This window comes from Drosophila teissieri, chromosome X (assembly GCF_016746235.2).
Source record: "Drosophila teissieri strain GT53w chromosome X, Prin_Dtei_1.1, whole genome shotgun sequence".
NCBI classification, from domain to species: domain Eukaryota; kingdom Metazoa; phylum Arthropoda; class Insecta; order Diptera; family Drosophilidae; genus Drosophila; species Drosophila teissieri.
In genome coordinates this window covers 18288530-18309568 of record NC_053034.1, presented here as the reverse complement: position 1 = coordinate 18309568, position 21039 = coordinate 18288530, and the positions used below count along the sequence as shown (strand labels likewise).

Below are 21039 nucleotides of genomic sequence, written 5' to 3'. Positions count from 1 at the left end.
GAGCTACACAGATTCAAAGATACTATGTGAGCATACACAGATACTCAGTTACTCAGATACGCAGATACTCAGATACTCAGATACCCAGTTACTCAGATACGCAGATACTCAGATGCGGATGCGAGGAGCCGGACATTTGTCAAGTGATGTCGCGCCGCCGTGCAGAGGCGTTTATTTGTCAACAGAAAACATATTCGAGAGCATTTCCAGTCGTGATTTGCATTTGCCCCTCTTTTCTTGCTTAAGATTTATACTTTTTATATATTTTATTTGGTATCTCGGTGGGGCCGTCGGAAGTTGACAAATTTAGGTGGCTGCGTATAGAGTTTTCGTTTTCGATTTGGTTTCTGTTCGTTTTCGGCCTCTCGTGCTTTATGGCCAACTAATTAGTCAAAGATCTGAGCTGTGCTTTTATTAATTGAGCGGAAATTGTTTTGATTTCGGTGGGCCAACAAATGCAAGGGCCTCGGCAACCGCAGAACTTGAAAAGAAAACTAAAGAAACGATACGAAACGAAACGAAGCGAATGGGCTCTTCAGTTTCGTAGATTGAACCATTCACAAGGGGCTAATTTAACGCATTTATTCCAACATGAATTGGTAGTTCAACTCGGGGCGCCCTCTTGCCCATGACTCGGCAAATCATTCCGATGGCTCTTTTGGGGGGAGTTGAAATTATAATTTCAACAACTCATCAAGTTGCTATTAATTTCGATTGAGGCGCCGGAGCTACCAAAAAGAGAAATACAACCCGAAATCGAAACCCAAACCCAAATCCGAACTAAAACCGCTGGGTCATGCAAGGAGCTCTCCGCTTTCAGTAACACCTACTAAACTATGGGAAGAAACAAAGGCCCGAAGCGAACGATCCACCTGAGATACAGATGGAAAAAAGCCGAAGAAGTTAATTATCTGTTAACTCTTACTCGAGGCCAATTCACGCCTCACCAAGTGGGTAAAATCGGTAGAATCGCTGCAAACGGTAGAAAACCCTTTTCGGCAGCAGCAACACACTGAAAAACAAGGGGGCAAACGAGCGGTAGTCATCGATATGTTGACTCGAGGGCGTGACCACAGAAGATAGCCCTCTCTTCATAAATGCAAATCATCGGCGAGTGCTTGAGGTCATCTCATCGTAATCAGCCTAATCGCCATCGGAGGTCTGTCCGCCAAGGATTGAGGATTGTCGGCGCTTCTTAAAGCGAACCCACCTCCCGAGTATCCATTACACGGCACTTGCCTGACCCATAACCATATATCATATATCATATATCTAAGGCCTCAGATTCGTTTTCATATTTGTAGTTACAACAAGTTGGATCACAGAGCAGGTCTAGTACTTTGAAATAGGACTGTATTTTGGCTGAAGATTACAATGCTGCCAAAGTCCACCGCAGAATTCCAGGAAAGCCTCGCGATCTTAGATGGTTTTCGGGTTTCACGTCTTGAATGCCGCCGTTGATTAGCTTTAAAAGTGCTTATTGCCCACCATTCGTTTGCTACCATTGTGGCATAAAAAGCCAACCGAAGTTGCCCCATTGTTTTTGGCAATTAAGCGGCGAGTAGCAGCAACAACAGGCAACAAAACAACATGAAAAGGCAATCCAAACAAAATAACAAACAAATCTTGCCGCATCATAGCAAACTAATTTAACAAAATAGCCAGCGAGAAAACTGAAAAAAATGGGCGGCTAGAAAATGGTAGCCGCCAAACAATGGGCTAATACCGAATGGGATTTGCTATCAAAGTCGGATGGATCGAGTGCCGAAGCGCACCGCACAGCTCGTATCTCAAATCGCAAATCCCAAATCGCAGATCCCAAATCGCAAATCACAAATCGCACCACAAGCAATCATATCAATCAAAGGCAACCAGAAACGTGACACACATTTGGCTGCCCCTTTTTTTCGGGGCAACGCATTAAGATGCTGTGGCATTATATATATACTTATATATGTGTGGGTATTATATGTGACCCCTGGCCCACCCCCTCATCGCTCAATCGGCGAAATGAGCAGCGGGCAACGAGAGAAAAGGGGGAGGGGCAGGTGGGAGGCCAAACGCGCTGCCGTTTAACATAATTTGCTATAATTTCCAACACAATGCAGATGGACATGGAAGTCGCGGAAGGGGTAGCAGGTAGGGGAGCACACCTCGGCCAACTTAACCCTCTGAGGCCGAGAGCTCCCTGTTGCACACTGCGAGAAAAGACGAGGCCCACGAATGGAAGGAGTCAGTGCACGAGAAGTTAACAACATGATGGGAATCTCGAAGATACCCAAATCTGATTTGAAACTTATGGTCTTGCATCTGCTTCCGATTTCTCGCAGTGTGTGGCTCCACTCAATGCAATAATCATTTTGTTATGTGAGGGATTCGGTTCTCGGAGGCCGACCCCTTGTGATTGCTACCATGGGCCATTATGCTACGTTGTTTGCCCTTTTATGTCAGGGCCTAACCTATAATTTAACTAAATGTTCAAATGTTGCTGGCCGCGTGTTCAACTTAGTTCAGTTTAAGTCCCCCCATCCAGCCCCCCTCCCATCCACCAATTGAGTCGGAAATTTGTTGAAAGCTCCAAATTGGAAACAAATTTCGGCTGCCCAAGTGCGGAAATAAAATATTAGCCGCACATTTTTCAAAATTGCCAACAATTTGGAGTGGAAAGACGTGTATGTTCCGTTCCGTTGATAACCGCAAATGATGCGATTTTGATATATCATAATATCCGATATCCACGATAATAAGCCAGCGGGCAGAACGCGAAAAACGCGAATCGAGTTGCTGAACTAAAATTAAAATACACAAACACATGAGCGCAAAAGGCGTGTGTTTTTGCAACAGAGAAAAATAAAAATATATATGGAAAGCAAATCAAAATCAAAGGCAGCGGCAGGGGAAAATATTTTTCTCAAATTTATTGCGGAAAAGAGCTTTTCACGCCCATTTGCTGTGAGCCAACAAAATTGTTGCGCTGAGTAAACTGGAATTTTGATTGCCACATTTTGCAGTGCACAGGAGTTAAATGATATTTTTCAGTTTTTTAGTTTTGAATATCAAAACGTATGCTTTGATTATGTGCAAAATAAATGCGCTTATTTCGAAAACCAAACCTCTTTGTTGGCATTTTATGCGCCTGCTTTCCCATTTCGATGCCTAACCTTGCATAATGGATGCCCACCCCCCTTTTCGCGCAGTGTGCCGCCCACATCCAATTCGCATATTTTTTGTATTTTTTTGGTTTATTTCTGCGTTTTATTTGTGCACTGCTATTTTCATTTTGTTGCACTTTTTGCCGCACTCCATTCGCCACTCGCCATTTGCCATTTGCCATTTGTTGCTGTTTTTCTTTGTGGTCGCAACAAAACAATGGAAATGGCGAAATGTGCCGCAGAGTAAAAAACTCAAAGAATTGGGAAAACTAAGCTGCGCTGAAAGGGAAGGAACTGCGAGGAGCAAAAACAGCAGCAAACAAATTCAAAACTATTGTAAATGCATATTTTAGTTTACTCTGTTTTTTTCCCCACTATTGTTGTTGTTTCTTTTGTTCGGTGTGCATATGAAAATGAAAAATTATGTGACCGCAGGGCCCACAGAGGCAAATATCGCATATATCGCATATGTAGTATGTGCAAAAAATGGCAAACACTCCGCTTACAGTGGATTCGATGTGGTTTCTGTGGGTTGTTCGCGGGTGGTTCTGGTGGCTCTGGTGGTGCTGGGGATTCTAGTGGGTCTAGGGGGTAATGGGGGGTTTTGGGTGGCTCGAGGGGGTCTCACCTTTTATTTATTCCGCTGCAGTGCTACGTGTAATTGAAATGCGGTGGCAGCTTAGCCGCGTGTTCTGCGTATTCTGCACTCTTTGTTGGTTTCCCTTTGTGTGCCTGTGCTAGATGTGTTTTCTTTATCCTTTTTTCCCGCCTGCTGCAGTTTACCGCCGGATTGAGTTTTGCCACGTTTATGAAGTTATCGAGCTGATTACGCCACGGGTTGCTTTACTTCCAGCCCATTTTCAATACAAATCGAAAGTTAAATGACGAAAGTAGCAGATCTGCTGGCTAAACATATTATGCTAAATATAATCGAACTGGCAGTGTGGGAAATCAAATACTTGGCCAATTTGCATGGCCACACAGCTCCCGAGGAGTTCCCATTAGATTGTGGAACTATTTGTGGAACTCCAGCTCCGCGCAGCGGATTATCTTCCTGGCTGTCATAAAATCACACGCTCCACCGAGAACTCGCGATGGTAACGTGCTTCGGGATTGGCATTCGGTATGCTGTATGCTGTATGCTATATGGTGTATGCTGTATGTTGTATGGTGTATAAGCGCTATATGTCTGCGAGACTGAGACCCAACTATGCACAGCATGTTACTTCCTTTTGTGTGCATCCTGTTTGCCGACAAAAAATTATTTTAAAAAGAGGTACAAAAGAAGTAAAGGAAGAAGCTTCGCCTCCTCTTCAGTTTGCCATGCTGGTTTCCTTTTGGCGTTTGGAGTTGCGAGTTTGGCGTTTGGAGTTTGGCGTTCTCAGGCCCCGAAAAAAGGCTTTTCTAGCGAAATTCGCTGCGCCGCCGAATGTGTCAGTTTATAAATGTGAAATGTGAAGGGCCCCCCGACTTATATGCATGTCTAGTCTGCCCGGGCAACCCGAGTTCATAAATTCAAATGAACTGCAGAACGGCGCTCATCATTAAAATTCACGCTCAAATTGCCTTTGCCTTCTAAGTCTTTTGGCCAACAGCTGCACTGGGTCGAAACATCGAAAATACGAAAAACAAAAATAAAACGAACAAAAACACCAGATTCTAAGCCCAATTCATTGGAAACTATTTGCCAAAAAAAGCGGGATAATAAAATAACCAAAAACTGAAGAGCGCGGCGCGCAAAGACATAAATCAAAAAGTTTCATTGAGAAAAATATATAAAACCAGGGGAAAAATCAAAAAAGTTGCAGCAGATCATTAAAAGCGCGTCCCAGATATGAATATTAAAAGAGCCAGGCGAAGAAACGCAAAAAAAAAGCAGAGGATATAAAAAGGATGGGAATAACAAACGAGGGACAATGGATCGGCGGAGCGGAGAGCGGCACCAGAAAGGTGCCACTAAAACTTTTGAAATATGTTTTTATTTTATAACTTTGCATGCTGGGCACGGTGCTTCTGGAGCACCCGGAACGTACATACATAACATACGAAAGCCCAGGAACCAAGATTCGCCCAAGATTCGCCAAGAGGCGCAGAACTGCAAAACTGCAGAACTGAAAAACTGAAAAACTGCAGAACCCATGAACCGAAAACCCACAGCCAGAACGTCGTAAAAATGGCATCGAAGTCTGCGAAGACGCGTCTTCTGTCTTCTGCCTTCTGCCTTCTGTCTTCTGCCTTCCGTCTTCAGTCTTTGCGATTCTGTTCCCTGTTGTGGAGTGGCGAGCTGATGTGTGGTGGTGCGGGGAAGGGGGAATGGGGCTAATTTTGCGACGGCCGCCCGGTGCGGCGGTAGCATCAATGCGCAAAAGCCACAGCCACCAGCAGAATCGGAATCAGAATCAGAATCTGCACAGCCAGCAGAATCGCGGGGCAGCAACAATTAGACATGCGCCTCCATTAAGCGATGCGCCAGAGAAACCAAATAGGTTGCCCCTTAAATTTACTTACTTACTTACTAACAAGTGCTCTATCTTCATTTTATTGAATCATTTATACATTTCTGAAGCCTCAAACTAACGTTGCAATCCTACAATCCACTTGCAGGTGTGGTTCCAGAATAAACGGTCGAAGGAGCGCCGCATGAAGCAGATCACCAGCATGGGACGCCCGCCCTTCTTCGGTGGCGCCCGGAAAATGAGGGGCTTTCCCATGAACCTCTCGCCCGGCGGACTGGACGACGGACCCGGCTTCCCCTACTTTGCGGCGGACGCCAAGTTCGAGTTCGGCTACGGCGGACCCTTCCACCCGCACGACGGACCCTACTTCCCCGGACACCCCGGCGGACCGATGCCCTTCAATGCGCCAGGTGAGAACCTAACCACCCTATCCTCTCAGGACTCAGGACTTTAGAATAAACTTAGAATGAACTAAGAATGTACTTACAATGAACTTAGAATGAACTTAAAATGAGCTTAGAATGAACTTAGAATGAGCTTAGAATGAGCTTAGAATGAACTTAGAATGTACTTAGAATGAACTTAGAATTATCTTTGAATGAACTTAGAATGAACTAAGAATGTACTTAAAATGAGCTTAGAATGAACTTAGAATGATCTTTGAATGAACTTAGAATGAACTCAGAATGAACATAGAATAAACATATGAATGAACTTAGAATAAACATAGAATGAACTTAGAATGATCTTTGAATGAACTTAGAATGATCTTTGAATGAACTTAGAATGAAATTAGAATTTACTTACAATGAACTAAGAATGTACTTAGATTGAACTTAGAATGAACTTAGAATGTACTTATATTGAACTTAGAATGAACGTAGAATGTACTTAGATTGAACATAGAATGAACCTATAATGAATTTAGACTGAACTTAAAATGAACATAGAATGAACATAGACTGAACATAGAATGAACTTAGAATGAACCCCATTTCCACCCAAAACGATGAAGAATGAAAGAACGCCACTAACCAGCGACTCTCTTCCACATTGTAGGTGGCCCCATGGACCACAGCGGACCCATTCCGATGGTGAACGAGTTCGGACTGACGCCGGAGGCGACGTTCCTTGGGCAGGCGGGCGGTCCGCCGATGCAACTGCAGTCGGCCGTCGGACCGCCGCCACCGCCGCCGCCGCCGAGCGCCGAGCATTTGATGGCCGCCGCAGCGGCAGCGGCGCAGCAACAGGCGGCGCAACAGCAGCAGCAGCAGCAACAACAGCAACAGCAGAATGCGCAACAAGCGGCGAATCAGACGCAGCAGCAGCAGCAACAAAATGGCCCCCGCACCAATTCGCCGGAGTTCATGAGCTCGGCGAATTTCAGCGAACCGCAGAATATGCAAAATGAAGGGCTCGTTTGGTAATATACGAAACAGTTGGCAACGCGGCTGCTGCTCTTCGGCAGAGAGCGCGAGCGAGAGCGAGAGAGAGCGGCGCGAGCGAATGAGTAAAAGAGAGGGAAGGAGAGTCAGATGTAGTGCCGTCTCGTTCTGGCCAAAGGCTAAGCCCCACCCCCTCTGCTACGTTTTGTTTTTGTTATACTTTTATTATTATTATTATTATTAAAACTGTGCTATTTTTTTTGTATTTCAATTCGGCGCCAAAATATTTGTAAATTATAAAACAAAAACTAAAAAAAAAACAAAAACACAAAATAGACAAAGAAAATCTCTCTTAAATGTATAAAAATCAAATAATGGGCGCTGCACATAGTAAACAATTTTTTTTAACAAACGAAAACTATAAAAAACAAGAAAGAAAAGCTCTAAAAAAATTAAATTAAACGCAAACACTAAACGTCTTGTCTGTAATTAAAACAAAAATACTATTTATGTGTATCAGTGTATAAAAACAAAATGAAAAAATTGTAGTCTTAAAAAAAAAGATCTGCGTAAAGAGATTTTTTTTCTGTAAATTAGCACATTTTATTCGTATCTCTAAAATTTGTTTATTTCTGCCTGCATTTTTTGACGAAAAACGATTTTTTTTTTATATTATTACACGTAACATATGGATATATATTATAATCGTTGTCTAACAACATAAACGTAACTAGGCATGTACTAGATCCTAAGTCTACATAAACCAGATATTATATATACAAGAGCTATATACGGCAGCACACACGTACACGGCAAACAAAAAAAAGAGAAAAAACAAAACACATAGCAAACTAAACTAAACTTTTTTTTTTTTTTGTGGTCTTAGAAGTTAAGCGAACGTAATTTATTATAAACAAATGGATAAAAATGAGACGAATGGGAGGAGGAGGAGAAGGAGGAGGAGGAGGCAGCAGAAATGCTAAAACTAAATGTAAACCTAGAAAAGGATGACACCTAAACAAAATTACACGTATATATAAAAGGTATATGAGCATAAATATATGAATTTCCAATTATAATAATATAGCAGCAAAAAAAAGAGACAAAATCCCCCAGCTAACAATTTTGATTATTATTACGACGATGCGAATTATTATTATTATTGTAAAAAGTATTTAGTGTTAGCATAATGAGTAAGTTTATTAAAGAACCGAAACAACAACAACAACAAAATGAAACCACAAAACAGACAACTAAATCCTTATATTCATCAAGCGATTAAAAATAAATTGTGCAAACGAAATGGCAGCAAAGGAAAAGAGAAGAAAAGAAATGAAAAAATTCTAATAAAGGCTAAATAGGAGTGTGGAAATTGCGAGGAAAAGCGCCAGAGAAATTCGCATAGGAATGAGCGCGGCAAAGGCGGGAAAATCAATAATAAATAAACACAAATTGTTAACAAAACCTAAATAAAAAGCATGACGATGAAGAGCAACAAACAAAAAACGGAAATGAAAGAAACATTTGATGAGAAAAAAATATATATAAAATAAAAAATTAAACAAAACTGTGTGTTTCGCTTTGGAGCAGGATGATAGAAAGCGGTGAGTTTTCTTGGTTTTTCCCATTTACAGGATATTTCAAGTTGATTTGTGCATAGCACACTTAGAAGTCTTAGCAAAAATCAGAGAACTTGACTAACTTTATTAGTCCTAAGATAACAACATCCCTCAGTTGGCTATAACCCAAAGGTATAAGAAGTTATATATATTGTTCTATTCCTAAATATGTATATCCTTGAAGTGAGGCTGGCAGTCAGTGACCATTAGCAGGGAGCTCAGCTGTGCGGCAGCGTCTTTAATCGCACTCCCTCGTCTCGTCGGCCAAGTTAATATGCGTGGCTAATATCGGGACCACACAGTATTGATGCCCAGGACATGCACATCCCAGCAACACGGACATGTACATGGACATGGCCATGGGTGGGGATGTGGATACTGAGGTGGATGTGGATGTGGAGGGAGAATGGCTGGCCAGTCAGCAGTGCCTTTTGTTCGACACATGTGCGCGCATTCACACCTACGACCGAAAACACGACCACGAACAATGAAAAGGGGCGTCTGGGAAGGGGGGAGGGCGGGCGTCCAAAAGGGGGGGCACTTGAGGGGTGGTGGACACGGCAACGTAGATAGCATTTAATGCAAAACAATGCCACACTGTTGTTGCCGCAGGATAAGGCATGCAACAGCAGCAACACAGCAGCGCAGCAACACAGCAACACAACAACAACAACCATGACGAATTTCGTACTCGCCATATAGCCACATATATCCACAGATGGCCACAAACATATATGGCCACATATATCCACATCTGCAGGCGTTGCAAAACGGGGCACGCACTTGGACATGGAAATGGACATGGACATGGACATGGCCTGGCACACACGCAACAGTGGAGCCTCGCCTTCAGAGGTCGAAGTTATACATTTCATTAAGAATTTAAATAGTAAGTTCAGTGAGCTCATTAAACATTCGATAAACTTGCAAAGAATTGAAAAGCTTTAATGACGAATCTAGACTTTGCATTTTTTCTTAAATTCTGTAACCCAATGGAATTACCCATTACTCATCCATCCTATCCCATCTCCCTATACCCTCTCCCTATACCCTTGCTTCCCCGTTAGCCAGGCTGCACTGTACCCATGGCTTTCAGCTGAGCGTTGCCCTGTGATGTGTTGCACTTCACACACGGATGCGGCCGCACGCACACTGCTGCACTCGTGTGCTTGTGGCTTGTCTAAAACGCATATTAAATGTCCATCAGTAGCCGCTGTGTGTGTGTGTGTGTGAAAGCGTGCGTGTGTGTGGGCAAGTGGGTGTGTGTTTGTGAGTGTGGGTGAGGCGTTCAATCTGTCCTGGGCCATCAATCCACAAAAGCGTCGAGCCAGGACGAGTTTCTCCTCTGGTCCTGTCCTTTTCGTCCTGCCAACCGCCCAAAGTCCTGACGTGTGACGTTCGTTTATCAGTTGGCAGCCGCCCGACGGCCAGAAAAGGGGGCATGGTCGTTGCAGGGGCGAGCAGTGGGCGCAGGTCAGGCGGAGGTCAGGGGGCGGACGTGAATGATGGACGTGAACGGGGCCATGCCACTGCTGCCAGCAGCATCCGCACAGTGAGCAAAGTGCAAATATATATAACTAGATAGTATAATATTATTTATTCCATATACCGTTCAACTATTAAATAAATATTATTCAAACTCGTTTCAAAATACGAATGTTTGTGAATGTTTTTTATGCTAAATAACTGATAAATAGAATGGATTTATTTCATTATAGCAAAGGCTACTGAAACCACGAACCAAAGCAAAATGATTATTAAAATGTTATATTTCGAACATTTTAATTACAACACATTGCAGATTTAAGCAGTTTTCTGCCTATGCAACCCACTGTGCGTGGCCGTGTGTGAGAATTTGCTGTTTGCGTTGTTTCCGTTTCCGTTTGTCGCCAAAAATGAATTTGTTAACATTAAATGGCATTTAGACCGGTGTGCCAGGGGCGGCCGAGGTGTGTGTGTGGGCGTGGCCAGGCCCATCCATTCCCCCCCTCCCCCGCCTGTCCCTCCACTTCCACTTGCACAGTTTCCACTTCCAGAGGTCCTTCATCAGGCATTCATTCATCATCACTCATGTTGGCATGTCCAGCATTCGAGCAACAAACTGTAATTGTAGTTTCGGACTGCGACTGTAACTGTCGTTGCAGTTGTGATAAATGCTCTCGGACTTTTGGCTTAGACACGCGTGGCCATCATCATCGGGGTGAATTTTTCAAAAGGGGAACATGATCGCTTATAAGGCAAACATAACAGCCGCAAAAAAAGGCCTTAAAGCGCACGAGATCGTATGGAAACGCTGTCGATGTTACTAGAAGGTTTGGTCTTAAAGGTAATGATACCATGAAATTCTCGATGCTGAGCACTAAAATATAGTTATATTGTGGAAGAAGCAATTGCATAATTTTTAAAACTTATGATAAATGGCAATTTAGTGGTAACAAATCCACATTACAAATAAAGGAGTATCGCGTCTGAACAATTACCCTAGATCTTGTTATATAATATAATGCATCAACTGTTTTCTTGTTTTCTTGATTTCTTGTTGCTTGCAGTTGTGGTTCCCATCGCTGTTTGTTGTTGTTTGCCGGCGTTTGTTGATGTTTGCCTGATTGCCTCCATGAGCGCCGTCTAATGACTCAATTTTCGATCAAAAGCCGAGACAATTACTGCCCCACAATTATCGGCATGTGAGTCACACAGTGAGGAGGCGTTTCTCGGGGGGGAGAGGGGGAGGTGGAGGGGGGCGGGGCACGAGCGGTACGAGCGGCATGTGCGTGCAACGCAATGACAGCCGGAGCGACGATGTTTGATTTGAAGCTGTCGAAAAGCAGCTCAGCAACCTCGAACAAAGCGCTCGAAATTGGAAACAAAGGAGAAAAAAACGAAAAACGAGAATAAGGGTTTGAGAAAGGGTGGAAAGTGGAATCGATCGGGGAATACCCTAAATACACGGGTGGAATAAGTGGCTTAGAGTTAAGCGAATTAAAACGAGCCTGAAATTGAATTCCATTTAAGCGGATTGGCAAGTCGAGCAAATGGCATTTAAGTTTACCACGATAATCAGTGAGAGCAAACTAGGTTTATAAGTACTATATATAACATAGAAGGAGACTTAGTGTATTGTGATGACCTCAACTACTGGTACAGGGTACTCGCGAGTGCTGAAATGAAAAACCCACAGCTGGGGCCAAAGTGAAAAGTTCACGTTGTGACGGCAGACAGGACGCCAAAGGACAGCACCCAAGGATGGGGGGGCAAAAAGGAGCGAAAAGGGCCCAAAAGCAGCCGGAACCAAAAGCAGAATGGAACATCCACCAGTGTCTGTCCAGGTGGCCAGGTGGGGGTCCCTTCAGGGTTCTGCCGAGGTGATTTCGGTACTGCGGTAGTGCCACTGCTGCTGACACGCAAACCTACTCCAATTTCCAGGGTCCGTGCGCCCAGTCCATCCTGTACTCCTATACCCCATACCCTATACCCTATACCCTCCACTTCTTTCTGCAAAGGATTCGCTTTCGGAGACTTGCAGGCAGGGTATCGAAAAAACAGGGGTACTGGATGTTTTGTCATTGAAACGATGCAACTGCAAATGCCAAACAAAAGCAGCTTATTAGTTCGGTTAAGTGGTTAGCTCTAAAAAGTTGCACACTAAGCTAGCAGCTCTTTTAATATTCATCTACGAATATTTTTACGGACACTGTAGGATTCATTTCGAAATGTAACTTAGCTTACTTAGTTACCTTAGACAGATTAGTTAACTTAAGAACTTTTTGTGCGGACTTGATTGGGATTCCATAATTGGACCAGTACATCGAATTTCCTGATCAAAATACTGATTATTGTTTTATTTAGATTATTGTAAATCTAGGAGTTAACTTTTCACATAAATGCAATCTTTTGGCAGGGATTTTTATTCCCAACTTGGCTAAAATGTGACGCACAGTGCTCTCAACAGACATTTACCAATGCCAACGATATCCGCAACGATAGGAAGTACAATTTTATATATAGTTTATATCATTACCTAAGTTTTGTATCCGCCCTCGCAAGCCTGGAAACGAGTTAACTGGTGTGACGTATGGGCGCATGTGGCGGACCCATTCCGTTCACCTTTCGCATCCAAATAGCGATCCACGGGCACAGTCGCGTCCACACATGCAATGCTACTGTGCTGGGCTGTCAGAGTTCAGCTCTTCCACTTCCCCCGGGCGAGGAAACCCCCCTCCTTTCCTTGGCGATTCCTTCGACTTGGAAGCGAGCACGCAATGTCATTTCATGCCAACTGCGCGACGCAATGGGAAGCATTCGAAATCGATAGCCGACATCGAAGTACCCTAATCATTTACTTGTTTAGAGATAATAGTAACTACACTTCATGCGATTCCACTTGATGGATTTTATAAACTAAAAGCTATATGATTAAATAACACCTTCCAGCCTGAAAAGCGGCACACACTTTCGGAGTATAGAAAATCTAGCGGACCCCAGGACAAAAACAGAAACAGAAACAGGGACAGAAACAGGGACATGTCCATGTCCATGTCCATATCCATGTGCATGTCTATATGTCAGAGGTGGGGCGAAAGGGGCATGGAGGGGGGCATGCCACGTAACAGCGGAAGCCGGCGCATGCGTGGCAGCTGGGGGGGGCTTATTGGAGGGGGGCTTACGTGGCTCTTAAGGGGGCTTTGGGTCTCAAGAAGTGGGAGCCGCAGATGTCAGCGCTTGGAAATGTGTTAATATTTGATAAGCTCAATATGTGGTCCGAAATGCGATCGCCGCCGAATGGAGGCAGCTGGGGCAGTGGCAGTGGCAGTGGCAGTGGCAGTAGTCGGTGGAGGGGGGTCAGTGCATGCGGCACGCAAGCCCACCGAAAAAACCCCTTTCGAAAGCCCCTCGAAGAACCCCTCTTGCCAACACGAAGTGACACCCAAAACCGTATCGTTGGAAAATTGTTACAGCAAAGTATTAAGGCCTTGTCACTTTGACACCTTTCGCCCCCGAAAGGGGCGGTGAAACGCGCACAGAGGCGTGGCAGGGAATGGTGGCAGGGGCACTACCGACAGAGAAGCGAAACAAAACGCTGCCAACTTGCCCAACTGTCACTTTGCATTCGACATGGTCGATGGGCAACCAGAGGCAAAAAGAGTAGCCATCAAAGGTGGCGGGGTGCCATAGTACGTAACATGCAATGGTCATGTGTCTTTTATTCCTTTTATTTATAAAAATACAAAATCGTTAAAATTAGGCCACAAAGTTGGGGCAATGGCTATATAGTAATATCGAATATCCCGAAGTGACCTGGACAAATTGCACAGCCTTTGGATTTTCAATTCGACAGCAGCAGCAGAAGTCGGTAACAATTAAGTGCAATTTAAGAGTGTCCCAGGCAGCCCTTTAAATTTCCATAATTTATTGATAAATAAATCCCATTAAGTGTCTATTTAGGGAAAACAATGGCCAAATACCGAGAAGCTTTTCAATGTAAGCTGCTTGGGCAACAATGTGTGAATCTTAAGACTGCCATTTGTGGCAGTCCTGCAATGTGGTCACCTCGCTCGTAAATTCAACCGCCGCCCACCTTTCAGTAATTTCCATAATGAGCTTTAGAAAGGGCTTTAGATTCGGGCGTGTATTACAGTATCTGGGCACATGCATCGGTGCATCGATGCAGCGAGGCATCTGTTTTGGCTCCGGCTCAATAAGATGTTTTCGCAATTTGCATTCATTTCAATATTGATCGAATCGAGCAGACCCAAACATTAATCTCAGCCCACACACCCACACACCACACAGTCACACAACCACACATCTACACACCCACACATCCACACATCCACACTGCAACTGCAATTCCATGTGCAAGGGAAATACATATATGGGACACTAACCATAATTAATATGTAATGCAAGTTACTTTATGGTCAAAGATATTCAAAGAGGTTCAACAAAAACCAATGATAATGAAATAACTGTAATAATATACAAGAGAACCCTGACTTTTAGGCGTTCGTATGGATTCATTCCACTTAGTTACTAGTAAACAGAGCAACGCCATCGGATATTCCCATTTAAACAAGATGCATTTACCTACAAATGCCCGAAATGCTAGCATTCTGACCGCAGTCGTGCAGCCCACCCACTTGCAGATACAGATACAGATACAGATGCAGATGCAGAGATAGCTGCATGTAAATGTGCATCGCATCCTTCAGATACACACGCGTATCTTGGGCAGCGGATCCCTCATTGCTCGTGTAATAAAGCTGTCCGCCTGTCTATATCTTTCATCATGTCCGTCGTCCGTCGTCCGATGTCTGCTGTCTGTTTTCCCAAAAAGGCGAACACGTGTCGTCGTCGCCAAAGCACCAGGGCAAAAGAGCAGAAAAGCAGAAAAGCAAAGCAGCAAAGCAGGAAAGCACAAGAGCACAAGAGCAGGAAAGCAGGAAAGCAGAAAAGCAGAATGGCATCAGCCCACGTAGCCCCACCTTTTCAGATGTCTACGCAGATAGATTGGACTAGATTGCAGCTGAAACAAGTAAGAATCCGCTGCTTTGGCGCTACAGACCCCAAAAATACCCCCTGCCATTATCATATATGCTTAAAATTGGTCATTTAAATAGAAATGCAAAAGGTTGAAAGTATCAAAGCTGCCAGTTATCCTGATGGGCAAGAAAATGCCAATCGAGCTGCACTAGAAATACTAGAAAAATTAACCAACAAAAACCTGTGAAAATAATGAATTGTAGTATTTAGACAGCACAACAAGTAACTTTTCTATTAAGCTTTTAGCTATTCGTAGGTGCATTGAATTAACGCACAACTCTAGATACCCTAACTTTCCGAATTACAGGGTATAAACCGAGCGAAGAACAGGAATCAGAGCAGAATAGAATGGAGCGTGGATGGGGCACGAATATTGGACTTGGGAAAGGGGAACTGGAATGGGAATGGGAATGACTATCAGGCGCCGTCAACATGCCTGTCACACACACACTGCCACACACACTGCCACGCACACTACAGCACACAGACACACACAGAGACACACTCAGACACACACACATGGATACTGTGCAGACTTGACAGTGAAATGGCCTTCGGTTGGAAGTCGGATTGGGTCGCTTCATTTGCATTAAATAAGCTGAAATTCAGCAGCGGCACGCTCCATTTAAACGCTTTATGCTCGGCGGTCAATCCAAGATTTCCCAGGAACAACTGCACCACCACCCATCCACTTTGCTATAGAAACTATACAAACTATATATGCAGATATCCCAGATATATCGCATATATGTACGTATGTATGTAGCGTGTGTTTTGGCCTGAATGCTCCACTAAGATCATGCGAAATTATCGTGTAATTAAGCGTGGCGCCTGGGCAATGGCAATTAGTGGTTGCCAAGGGGTTAAGCCCGGGGAACACGGGGAACAGAGGGTTAACGTCATCCGAGGGATGCAAAACAGAAATAAAAACAGCAAGTGCTGCCGTTTGGCACCGTTGCGCTCGATTTGATGGATTTTATCCCGAGATGCCAGCAAGCTGAATGATTCCCTCCATGATTGCATTTGCTCACAGTTCAAGTGGCTTGAAAACCATTTGAAAATGAAATGAATACTTGTACTATGTATTGCAGAATTGTTAAAGAAGAGAGAAGGCTTAAACATAAAATGGGCCATTGCAATATTCTACGAAGCTCCAACCATCAATGCAATTCCATCGATTTGGGGCGCTATTTTTATGGATGCACCGACCCTTTCTGGCCGAAATAAAATAGTCATTGATATGTTATTAAATATGGCGTCGGCTGTGCAAACAGAGGACGAAAAAGGGACATGGAGCCCACAGGATGACACACATGAACACACACATGTACACATGTATGTGTATTTATGAATATGCCTGCGAGTACATACAACCAGATATGATTTTGCACAACACCCACATTCACATTCACATTTACATTCACAATTGTGGGCATTGTTTGCTTTGATTTTATTACGATTTTTGTGTTGATTTTGCTTTTATTACAATCCAATGCTGAACACTCCCGAATGCGAATGCGAATATGAATATTCATTGTATGGCTGTGTTTTCCCATTGTTGTTGCTGTTGCTGTGCGGGGTCCACATGAAATTCAGCAAAAATCAGAAAACCGCAAACACGAAATGCGCTTAGATCGACAGAAAAAACAATCAAAATCCGACCAAAGACATTTCCAAACGACCAATAAAAATTTCATCATTTATTTACGCACACACAAGTCCATAAATATAATGTCTATATACGGATATTTACGGATAGACATCGATTCCTATAGCCGCCGATCCAGTTAATAGTCGTGTTTCCTGCGCATTTGCGGCATATTTAGTTTGCTTTGCGAGCAACTTTAATTTTATTTACGCGCATAAAAACAGCTTTAGTTCACTTAAGGTGATTTCTTAACATTTTCTGGCCAAATAATGGATACCAGCAATTAATGGAAACCAGCAGAAGAATAAGTGATTGAGCTCTTCCATTTTAATGCTTTATTAATGGTTAATATTTGCCATGGGAGAAGCGTAATGCCCTAATAAAAATTTCGCAATTTTTCACATGAACTCCTCGATTATTTGACTTCTGCCGCATGTTGCAAGAAGTTGGGTGGCATTTTCCCCAAATGCCGTGCTCCAGATTTTCCCCCCTTTTTGCCCATTTACCACATCACTTACACAGCTTTATGTTTGTTTTGTGTTTAGCAGACAAACAGCAAGAATGAAAATCAACAAGAGATTTCCACCGCCCTCGAGTCATTTTTCTCGTTGGCTGCCTGGCCTACCATTCAATCCTCTTTTGTCTCTAAAAATATCACAAAATAAAATTCTTATTAAAAATTTCCCATTTATTTATTTTTGCTTTGCTTTATTATTTGTTTTGCCATTTGTTCCACACACACACACACACACAAATCGACAGGGAAAAGTTGGGGGAGGGGGAGGGGGAAGGGGGAGGGAAAACGGAAAACGGAAGAGCAAAAATCTATGTGTGTGGAGCATTTAAAAGCTTTACAAACATTAAAATGTCTGTCTAACAGTGAGCGGGTGTGTCTGTTTGACTGTCTCTGCACTGGAAAAAACTACGTACTATGCACTGTGGATAATGCGGATAAAACTATGTTCTGCAGCACAAAAAAAAACTAACCAAAATATATTGCAAATATATGGGATGGCATATCTTATTGCCTACTTTTTTGTCTGTAAAATAAAAATATGGGATTTTTAGCTTAGGCTGTAGACCCATATTTTAAATGTGCAACAATTTTTGCTGTTTAAAAGGAAAATTGTAAAAAAACTGTTTAAATGTAAAAAGTTGTACTTTCTTTAGCTTGTTACAATGTTTAAAGTTTTTAGAACTTTTCAAGAAAGTTGTTGCCCATTCAAAGCACGGAAACAGGGATAGTTTTTCTCTGTGTGTGCGTTTACGGCATCAAAAATTGAGCACGTGTGTGCGAGTGTATCTGCGTGTGTGTGTGCGTGTGTGTGCGAGTGTGTGTGAGTGTGTCTCGTGTTTGCGCAAATCGTTAGAGCGAAGAGTTGTGTAAATATTTGTGTGAAAAATTTTTCCAAACGTGGATTAAAAACTTTTACCATGTTGCTTGGTTATAGTGCGAGCGAGACGGAGATAGCGGGGGTGGGGGGCTGTTACAGGTGGACGAGGGGCGTGGCAGATGGTGGGCGGCGGGTGGAGGATTGCATTTAGTTGTCGTTGGTCGTTGGTCGTTGGTTATTTGGTTGCCTCGCATATCTGCTATCTATTACAGATTTATTTTGAAAAATTTATTAGCATATTTATTTACTTTTCGTGTGCGTTGGGGCTTATGTTTTGGTTATTTTTGGCATTACGCAATTTTTGGGCCACCGTGCTGTGCTGCATGTGATAAGTTGCAGCATTTGCATTGGCTAAATGATTACGAAATCGGATGAGTGCAGACAGACGTGGTCGCACGTGGGGATGGACGGACTTCAAACGGCTTAAAGCGCTTAAGGAATTTTCATTTTCAGTATTTATACTACATATGTACATATATGTACATATGTACATACATACTCTGCTCATTCAAGGTAAGCCTTAAATTGCTCCAACAGCCTGCAATGCTAGCAATTAAATTGAAAAGTGAGAAGGAACATTTCAATAACAACTCAGGAATTATGGTTTTTCACGAGACTTTAATTTATTTTATTGCCATTCCAGCTGACAAGCCATCGATGGTGAATTATAGTTTCTATTTTAAGCTTTAATAATATCAAATATGTTGATATTTTCGCAGACTTTAGCATTTCAGCTAGTATCGCTCAGTGGCAAAAGGTGTCCCACTGGTATTATATGGCTGGGAAATGCCCAATCTAAACTTCGGCTATTTCGACGGCAGGAGGAAAGCAGAAAACCAGTGAAAAGCCTGGAAAAATGTTGCTCAAGTTAAATTGCGACAACTTTTTCGCTTTAAACAAGGCAAACAACAAAATGGGGGAGAGTCGGAGGAAAAAAGTGTGAAATTTTAAGTACTTGAAGTGCCGTTGGGGCGAAGTCAGCGTCTCCCCCCCTTCCATCCACTCCCCTCACGCACACACACAGCGGCACACACACACACACACCCTTACACGCGCACACGAACACAGAGAGACTTAAACAAGCAATGCGTATTCATAACGCGTATACGCCATGTTGTTGTTGACAGCCATTTTGTAGATGATGCGCGCGCGCCCCCACTTAACAGCAGGGAAAAGCCGGGAAAGCGAGAAAACAACTCCCCCCGGGTGGAAGCAGGCACCTCCCCAAACGCCTCGGCTTTCCCTCAGCAATCTGCGGCCGTCACACTCGCAGAAAAAGCGTGCGTGCGCTGAAAACTCAATTATTTTCTCTCATCATTTTAACTTAAGTTAATAAGTGCAATAGGTAACCAACTGCCTGTGCCTACTAAATAGTAAAATAAGCATGTATAATAAATATAACTAATAAGTAAAATAAGCAACTTGCTGTTGATATTTTGGTTGCAAGTTGGGATGCTTCGATTTGTGGTCGTTGTCTCTCTGAGCCACAAATTCGACGAGGCGTTCGTTTATTTGAGCAGCGCCACCTTGGCGTGGCAAAAGCTCATTTCGGGCTGTCCACCACCAACCCCCCTTGCCCCCTTGCTCCACTGAAAAGCAGGAAGCCCTGCCCCCTCCGCCCATGTCCATGTCCTGGGTGCCAGAGGCCCCCTCTCGGCAAGCAGGGCACGTAAATAAACACAGCTCAAGCGAAATATATTGGCGATGTTGAAGCGGAAGAGCATCATCATAGCGGTAATCATGTTACCTCAATTCGAAATGAATTCATAACTGAATTTTCGCATTTTCCCCCCACACTCCCCCAAACTTAGCAAGCCCACCAACGTCCACCTACCAACTACCACCTACTACTTCCCACTCGAAGCACTCAGCCGACACGGGAATGTCACTGGCTAACCCCAAAAAAGCAACACAAACTGATAGACACAGGTTGGTCGGGCACAAAAAAGGACGAAAAAAAAGCACAGAACAGAACAGGACAGAGCAAAAAAACAGCAAGGGAGGAGTGGAAAAGCTGACTGCCAGGATGTCATGTTGATGATGACGCCGTTGATGGGCACGGGCCCCTTGAATCGTGTTGCGAAGGCCTCGAATCGTGTTTTTAAAGCGTAGCAGGCAAAGCAGCAGCAACACAGCGACTACTGTGGCAGCAACAAATATGAAATCAGGAGGTAGGCGTCCTGCTGGCCGAAAACAAGACGCACCAGGACATACACTTCACTTAGTAGCAGTTACTAGCTTAGCTCTATTTGCAGCATATTTAAATTTATTTTGAAACTGACAAAGAAAGCAACAATCTAATACTTGATTGCTCAACCTGCGAGGTTTGCTGGCAGGTGCTGATACTGTATCATATACTCGTACGTTTCAAAAGCCATCCCCTAGTTGCGAGGACCCTGTTCGGGCGCCATCGCAACGAGGAATGGAGAAAACTCGTTAACTGGCATTCCACTGCCCACCGTCTCTGCCTCCCGCCTATGTGTCCGTCCAGGATTTGCAGCTGCCTCGTCTGAAGGACAGAAGCGATGAGGAAGTGGGGAGGAGCAGAAGGGGGAGGGAAAGGGGGAGGCGGCTAGGGGCAGAGGGCAAGGACAGGAGCTGCGGAGCTGCGGAGCTGAGGAGGTGAGGGGTGCGCGACCTGATGAGCGTCTGATGGGCAGATGGCGGCCTTCTATTTGCCACCGTTTCATGGGCTGTCCATATCCCCGTTATGCACTGCAAAAAGTTCCAAGTACTTCAGAAAGTACTAGATCTTTAGATCCTGAAAAGTAATCTAGTTAAAGATCGAAAAGAATCGATGCAATGAGTAACTAATTAAAGCAGCTCTACAATAGTTGTTCATTCC

General features: G+C 43.7%; 2 protein-coding genes across 3 annotated transcripts in view; one reads left to right on the top strand and one right to left on the bottom strand.

Moving 5' to 3' along the window:
- Positions 1-7276, top strand: part of LOC122622957 (LIM/homeobox protein Lhx1) — a 49029-nt gene extending 41753 nt beyond the window's left edge. The window contains exons 6-7 of the mRNA XM_043801781.1: positions 5757-6018; positions 6668-7276. Of these exons, the coding sequence (XP_043657716.1) occupies positions 5757-6018; positions 6668-7035 (630 nt within the window). The 3' untranslated portion in view covers positions 7036-7276. The remainder of the gene's footprint in view (positions 1-5756; positions 6019-6667) is intronic.
- LOC122622955 (zinc finger CCCH domain-containing protein 13) overlaps positions 1-21039 on the bottom strand; it is a 148357-nt gene that overhangs the window by 109491 nt on the left and 17827 nt on the right. The window lies entirely within an intron of this gene.